At 35.1% G+C, this 8,582-nt stretch overlaps 1 protein-coding gene across 1 annotated transcript; it reads right to left on the bottom strand.

Annotated features, from left to right (window-relative positions):
- Positions 1 to 2,540: 2,540 nt before the first annotated feature.
- Positions 2,541 to 7,582, bottom strand: LOC136267421 (uncharacterized). Its single transcript, XM_066062576.1, has 3 exons — positions 7,333 to 7,582; positions 6,334 to 6,371; positions 2,541 to 6,278 (listed from the first exon to the last, which is right to left on the bottom strand). The coding sequence occupies exons 2-3, from the start codon at positions 6,341 to 6,343 to the stop codon at positions 3,418 to 3,420; spliced, it is 2,871 nt and encodes a 956-aa protein (XP_065918648.1). The 5' UTR covers positions 6,344 to 6,371; positions 7,333 to 7,582; the 3' UTR covers positions 2,541 to 3,417.
- Positions 7,583 to 8,582: the final 1,000 nt, after the last annotated feature.

The following is an 8,582-nucleotide window of genomic DNA, read 5'->3' as shown; positions in this document are numbered from 1 at the left end:
GGGCATGTGCGCACAAACTACATCCCATCACTCTACAGGTAATATCTCAGTGCTGAAATAGTATATTTGCATTCTGTAACTTGCATCATGATGCCAATTACATGCTTACTAAGAGCTGAAAATTGCAATGCCATAGCATAATGGTACAAAAAGCTATGAGTGATGAAAGTTTGAAAAAGTAGAAAAAAATCACGTTCCCACATGCCCTATTATTGCAGGCCCGGTCACATATTAATATTTTACAACCAGAGTCCCAAAATCACTTACATATACAGCTAGTTTTTGGCCACAACTAACTCCCTTATATAATGTGATAGCATAAATGCTGTGGTATCATTTGAGCTTATAAAGTTGAGCTTCAAGAGATTTAGGAGTGAAAACCCTGCATGACATTAAATTTTATTAGTTTCAATTGATGCTAGATTCAGATAAATGCAGCATAGAACTTTGGTACTGATAAAGCAAAAACAAAGAGTTCTCAGATACTGCGGCCTTGTTAACTGTATGCATGCTAAGAAATTAACCGTTTTCCTTAAGCATTTCAACCCAAGCATCAATGTAGCAACAACTGAAATTAAACTATTTGACAGAAGTTGTTAGTGTACAGGCCAACAAAACACCCTGGAATCTTTAAAAAAATTATGATGGATGTTCTATTAGAGTAGTTGACTGTTTTATTAGAGTATTTCGATTTTAGCAGTTTTTAGGTTAAGTCTTACACCAAAAGTATAATTTGAACCTCTCTTAGTAATTCTAAGTATAGATTAGCTATTCTCCCTTCTCTTTCCATCTTTTTATTGCCCATGCATGCATATAAGATGCAATTGCATCTATACTGCAACTTCTAGAAGCTTCCTAGCTTGCTCATAGTAAAATTTTGGAGGGGGGTGCTTGAGCACCCCAATCATCCCCCCCTCCTACCCCCCCAAATCTGCCCTTGGTATTCAAGGACACAAATTATCAGCTGCAAGTCTGGATAAAGAGTAGCATACTGAATGCAGAAATTGCTTTGCTTCAACATTAATCATTTTATAGAGTGTAATTATATATGCGGAGTGTGCATGTGTTATTACAACTCTCACCATAACATGTATTGTACTTATCATTGAATCACTTTATCACAAGTAGCTACATTCACATTTAAGTTTAGAATAGTTCTATCAAGAGAGATTTCCAATGGTAATAGAGGGGGTTGATCAACCAGTCCCTATCTACTGACAAATGGTTTACACTTAGTAACTTCATGGACAACATTGAAAACAAGTACATTTCATTCCCTAATGGAGTTGCATAGAATTTTATACTAGAGAAGTACAGTATGATATTCTTTATGATATAACCTAAATGATGTTTGTTACTGCAGCTTCAGACTAGCTAAAGCTAATATATAATTTGTTATTGAAAAGCTTTTCAGACAAGTTAATTCTCTTTAGATGATACTGTATACAACAGGTAATGTACATTATTACCTACAGCATACTCCAGTACACATGAGATTAAAATGGTCATTGTCTGTAACTTAATGACACAAACAAAAAGATAATCTCACTGGTTTCTGTATACGCAATATGTATACATAGCAGAAGTAAAGCTATATGTTATGTAGGAAGATGTTAGTATATAATGCTGCATGGAAATTATGCTGCATTATCTTTATTCCACTTCTAGTTAATTGCATAAAATTTTGTTAGATTATGTTCAGTCAATTCAGGGTACAACCATTATACTCAATTGAAACAGTTGAGAACTTAAGATCAAATCTTAAACAACAACACAAGATTTCAAGTAAGTCAATGTGTCAGCAGTGGTAACTGTTAGTTTTAGACTTGCCAGATTATGGAATGCTCAGCCACTAATGACATTGATCTTACCCTTTCCTTCAATAAAATTAAAAAGTAATTATGGAATCATTGTTTAACAATTCATAATTGTACTTTTTATCAAGGGCAAATCCAGACTTTTGGAAAGGGGGGTTCAAAATGAAATGGCATGGCACTACATTGTCTGGTTTAGTAAGGTGAGACCAAAATAAAATTGTAGCCTTCTGAAAATAGCTGCCTACCCCACGAAGTATGCATTTATCACTGTAAAGTGTAAAAATATCCTTAAATAACCCACTACACAGTACACTGCTCTAGTACTATGACTGTTTTATTAGAGTGACTGTTCTATTAGAGTATCTCGATCTCAGTATACTAAACATTTTTGGGGGTCAAGAGCCCCCCTTGACCCCCCACCTCCTGTATCCGCCACTGCATTTTATGCCCTTGTTGTAAAGCTACCCATCCTTGTAATTATCATTACATTGTATAAAGTTAAGTAATTAGTTATTAGGCATTTTAGCATTCAATTTGATTGTTATTGATTTTGTCCTTCATCTTCACTCATTTTGATTATGGCTTGTACTATCTGACTTCTGCACTTTGCCATATAAAATTAGATGATTTTTGTATAGATTATGCATATTTAATTTATTTTTGCTGCTTTACAGATACAGTAACAGTACATAGATTTACGTACTATTATGCTATATGGCAATGTGATAAACCCTTACAATTTAAGTAAAGGCATGAAACATATTTACATTAATACAATACAAGTACATACATAATTTTATTTTACCAAAGTCATATGTTCACAATGTCCCTTACAGCTCCATTTCTAACTGCTTTTCCCTAAATTCAGCATAATCCATAACTGCCTGAATTTCTTCATCATTCTCCTGTAGACTGTGGTCTTCACGTAATATTACCTTGTTCTTTATTGATTGAATCAGTAGTCTGAAGTGTGAAGCACTAACATTCCATTTCAATACATTTTTGCAAAAGTAGTAAATCATAATGATGGTGAATTCAAGTAGTGCAATGAACACCAAAATGTTTAGAGCCACGGTGTAATATTTACTTGAGAAATCATAATTGTGATAAACAATCAATATAGGCACACATCCCAAATTGAAAAGGTAGCTAACATAAATGTAATGGTTTACTTGATGCTTGAATGGTTGGTGTAAACCAATGTACGAGAGATAGATGAATTCCAACATGAGATTGATGGCTACCACTCTGCTGGTACTCAGGGAAGTGACAGAAAGTGCAACTACACGGACAATCAAAGCAATGCCTGATAGATACCGAGAGGTGCTTTTATATGGTGCTTGATAAACATCAATAAATGGCTTTAAATACCTCACTATGAAATTTAACCTGTATGACATTTTGGTGAAAAGCAAAACAAGAGTGACTGGAATGAAAAATAAAAGAAAGAGCAGTAGGCATGCTACAAAGAGAAAGCAAATTTTAGGCCAAATAGGGGAATGCCAGTATCCACTGCCCAATACCATTTGGCATCATAAAAATTATCAGTTCTCCCAATGCTGTGAACTTTTGTGTATGAGAATAGGACTCTAGAAACCACCTACAAAAGTTTCGTAAACAAGAGCAGCATTACTGTTGCTATGACCGGAATAACATGTTTTCGAGTAATTTTCTCAATCCTACTGGAGTATCGGCTTACATATGCCAGCATTCCAACTAACAAGTAAAGATAGAAAGGGAAGCTTAGTCGTAACCATGCTTTACCATATTCAGACATTCCATCATAGAAACAAATTTCAATTCCCAAATCTAAATTACAAAGTGACAGAATAGTGTATGCAATGCCTCTATTTGGAAACAATCTTGAGCTATTGATGATCATAATATTTGCATACAAAATAAATGCATTAATTTTTCCATCAGCCACAGTAGGATTAAGTAGAAAAAGAGACAGAACTAGCAGTAATCCCGCGCAAAGAAAAACAGGTAACAATAACATCCACCAATTTGAACATATTTTACACTGGGAAGAACCTATTATAGCACTTAAAGTTGCAGGACATTCACCACATGTCACCCCAGTTCTATTGTACAAGCATTGAGTGTCAGGAAATTGCAAACTAATTGATGAAGTGCCTGACAAACAGTAATCGAAATGACATTCTGCATACTGAATTTTGTTTGATACATTATTGTATGCCAACCAAAAATTATATGGACGAGTAATGTAAGGAAATTTAGTATCAGAGCATTGCAAACCTGGTATTGCCTTTATCAGTCTGGGATCACATTCACATACTGCCTTTGTTTCAAGTACCTGTAACATGAACCCTGGAAAACACTGATTTATGTTAATGTAGTAAACATATCTGGTAGAAAGAGACTGTCCATTTACTACATTTATATAAAGGGAGCATGTTTTTATATCGTGTGCATTGTTAGGTACTGCTATACCATATGTAACGTTTGTACACTCATTTTCAATTAAGTGTACCTTTGGTGATGTTGGTGTAATCTGGCAGGGAGTAAAGAGGCTGTTTGGAAGCAATGTACTGTCATCAATGTAAACAGCTGATTTTGACAGTGGTTTGGAAAGCTTCATTTTGAAATGTATGGCTTCACCTGGAATGACTGTTCCTAGTTGGTCTGCAATGCAGCCACTTGTATAATTATTTTTATCACACATGCACACATTCTGAAATATTTTGTTGCTTTCATTTGTCATTTGATCAAAGTGTATTGCTCTTTTGTAAACCATTCCCGGAGAAAAAGTTTTGTATGGACTGTTCTCTAGCCAGTAACAGCTATTCAGGCGGCTGCCAGAAACAATGTGTTTGTATCCCTTATTAGCATTCCCTGTCACAGATTCAGTAATAGTTTTTAAACTGTGATGTACGTCGCCTTTAGAAAAAGCAAATTGGAAACAACACAGGTTAAACTTAAAGCTTGATTCCACTGTCACTGATAGAATTGTTGCATCAATAGAAACATTGTTGAAATTATTTGAAATGTTCAGTGTAGCATCATCCAATAAAGTAGTGTAGTTGTGTATGGACAATATACTGCTAGCTTGATTGAATAAAACTTTGGCCTTCCCCTTAAAAATGGACATGGTCTCATTTAGAGCAATAACACTACCATTTAAAATGGTGTTATTTTTAAAAACGTTTCTTCCAGCACATTTAGAGTTGGCAATATTGATAAGTACCAAGCCCGATCCATTGGCCACTGAGTTGAAGTTTACTGTAATATTACAGATAGTCAATTTATTATGACTACGTTTGTTATTGTGTATGTAAAGTAAGGCTCCTTCAACTAAATTGTGGTGTAAGTCAATGTTGTCAAATACTATCATCTGCTTTGATTCGCTCATTCCAAGTGCTGTAGCATTTATAATAGTATTCTTGGCTGTGTTGTTTTGAAACACGGTGGCTGTCATAAAGAAAGTAAAATTAGAGTGTTCTATTGATGAGTTACTTTCCCTTGATAAATGAACATTCATTATAGAGTTATTGTATATACTGTTATTGCTGAAATTACAGTTTGTAACATGTATAGAACATCTACTGTTGATCGAAAAGTAGCCATTGATAAGAGCCCCATGTTTTGATGTAATATTGGCTACTACTGTATCTAAAATTTCAAATTTGATAGAGGCATTATTTTGATAGGAAACAGCACCAAGAACTGCTGAATTGAGATGTTCATCCTTTATTCTAAAACCAGAATTGTTAAGTGAACTTTTCCACATATTTTGGATTCCACTAAAGTAACACTGCTTAATCAATATGGTACAGTCATTGTTAGCCTCCAGTTTACTGTTGTATAATAAAATTCCACCTTTGAATACATGAACACTGCCATTAGTGGTGGCAGTAGCATTTTCTATGAATTTGACTCTACTGATAGTAAAGTTGCTTGCTACATTTAAGTCTAATATTCCATGCCCATAGCTATTAAGAAATATACATTCTAGGATTGTAACAGATGACACATTGTAGAATGCTATAGCTGCTGCAGTTGTCTTTGGAAATGTAGTATTTCCAAATACTGAACCAGTAGATGAATTACCACATCCATTAAATACAATGTTATGTATAGTTATGGATACTGAGTTAGTTATAGCTAACAATGACCTCGAGTTCTGTTTGCATCTAAATATAGCAAATTGTTTACTGGTGCAGTTGCAAACCAGTGAAATATTACTAGCATTTTTAATCACTAGTCGTTTTGTTAAATTATAAACTGCTTTTGAACCAGGAGAAAAATGTATTTTGACATTTTCCAGTGAGTACTTTGAGACGTTTTTCTTAAAGTCTTTCCAATTAGTACAATAAGTACCTTTTACACTTTCAAGGCATACTAATGGTCCTTTCTTAGGACCCCTTGCTTGACAAGAGCTCATGATGCTTACTATCAGTAGCAGCATGAATAAAATTCTCTGATAGTTGAATATTGCATCTATAATGAATTTATGCCATGAAAACTTATGATAAATACAATTGTAATTGCTTACATGGTTCCATGTTTGATCCGGATGTCAGGTGATAGTTTCTATAAAGTAAAAAAAAATGAAGTGCTGTTATTGGTTTATCACTCTCAATGTCAGTTATAGCTTAACAAACTGATTCTGAATCAGTTATGTATAATTTGTACATATGCTCATGTACTTATACCAAATAAACGATATAATGTTATATAAACAAAAGAAAATAGCTCAATTTCAGTACCCATTCATTAATACTGATAAAGCAGTATTCATCATGAGTGATTAATACACCCTGTATGAGTAGTGAAAGTAAAGCTATGTCTACAGTACATGCAATTCTCATCTCCTTTTCATAGATTTCTGTACAGTAACATAGCATTACTATGTAGCAGTTTCCCACCATCCTTCTAGCTCTATTGCCTACGTTTTTCCCAAATTCTAACCACATACGTACCATTGATTTTATTTTCCACCAAGCCACAAAATGCACATACAGTAATAACACTTTTAACAGTCCTGCAAATGCATTTATACACACATTTAACAAAGCCATATAGAAAACACAGCACATCAATGCTACAGTAGTGCAAATATCTATGTATACACAAAATTACTTTGGGGAAAGAACAACTGTGGAAACCATTTAGGCAGGACTAGTGAAATACATTTCTGTGCAAGCTGGGTAAATATATGGCACAACACATAACTAAACAATTTGTAATGAAGCAAATAGGTCATCCAACAAGTAGTACCAAATTGTAGCAATGTATCTCAATCGCAATTATAATGTTATAGTTGTAACCACTAGTGCTGTTATACGTATAATATAAATAAGCTAATGTTTTAGTATAATTAACTTATAGTTTAGGCATGACCAAATAATTAGCACTTCATCTGCCCACTTTTGAATTTCAGTTGCCATCTACCTATATCAAGACACACGGTATTGTGTCGTGCGGCCCAAGAAGCCGGTGCGTAACACCCGTGAGTATATTGACAGGAAGAAAGAAAACGTAATTTTCGCACCTCCGTAGCTCTGTGGTTCCTTGATGAAACAAGACGATTTTTTGTGGACATGCCCTCCAACTGCAGCACTCCACATTCCAAATTTGAGCGAAATCGCTTCGCGCGTTCCCGAGATATGCGACTTCAAATATTGGCTCAGTTTCTTCGTTTTTTTTCTTCTTATTTTTCTTTTTCTTGTCGCACACTTACAAAAACTGCTATAAAACTCGAACGCCATATCCGATTGCCTTGAAATTTGGCACACAGAAGGGGGATATAAAGGCGCATCTCGGTACCAACTTTGGCTGGAATACGATAAACAGGCAAAGAGTTATGAGCGATTATTCACGAAAAATAACACCAATATGTTGTCACGCCTACAGGGTAAACCGCGTATGGGAAGAAGCTGAAAATCGGTGGGTGAATAGGTTAATTATTTAACCTCAAACCTTTTGTGGTTTGAAAGAAATCGAGCTAAAAACCAGGAAGATACAACGAAAAAACCAACAGTGTGTAACAATTACGCAATCGAGACCAGCTAATAAAAAAACGACTGCTTGCCACGCCTACCAGATAAACCACTTGGGGTAATGCTTTGAAAATCGTTGTACAGATGGAGTAATCATCTTAGAAAGGCTCATCAATGGTGTAGAAGAATCAGACTTAAAGCCACGGAGTTATAACACGAAATCCAACTTGGTGCAGCAAGTGCGAGATCGAGATACTCTAATAGAGCAGTCATCCTAATAGAACAGTCACCCTGAAGAGAATTCAAGAGATCAGCTAGAAATAAGAAACCTGTATAGAGATCAGCTACACACAAGTCACCCTGTAGAGAGATCAGCTAGAAGAAGTTACCTTGTAAGGAGTTCATGCAACTATGAAAAAAATAGTTATTTTTCAAGAACAATTAATGATTGGAACTCCTTACCAGTAGATCTTGTTGAAGTTGCAGATGCTGACATTTTTAGAACTGGACTACAATCATTATTGTAATTGTGTTACATGTATTGGGGCAAAACTGAGCACACCAGCAGGGCTGACTGCTCAGTAATAATAATAATCATAATAATAATCATGGAAAGAGATAGTTCAGCTAGAAAACATCACCTTGTAGAGTTCAGCTACAAAGAAACCACCATGTAGAGAGTTTAACTACAAACAAATCGCCCTGTGGAGAGATCAATAGAAGAAGTTACCTTGCAGAGAGTTCAGCTACAAAGAAACCATCATGTAGAGAGTTCAGCTACAAACAAATCTCCCTGTAGAGA

The sequence above is a fragment of the Dysidea avara genome, chromosome 1, assembly GCF_963678975.1.
Source record: "Dysidea avara chromosome 1, odDysAvar1.4, whole genome shotgun sequence".
In the NCBI taxonomy this organism is placed as follows: domain Eukaryota; kingdom Metazoa; phylum Porifera; class Demospongiae; order Dictyoceratida; family Dysideidae; genus Dysidea; species Dysidea avara.
The sequence above is the reverse complement of the archived record's forward strand: the minus strand, read 5'-3'. Positions and strand labels throughout refer to the sequence as shown.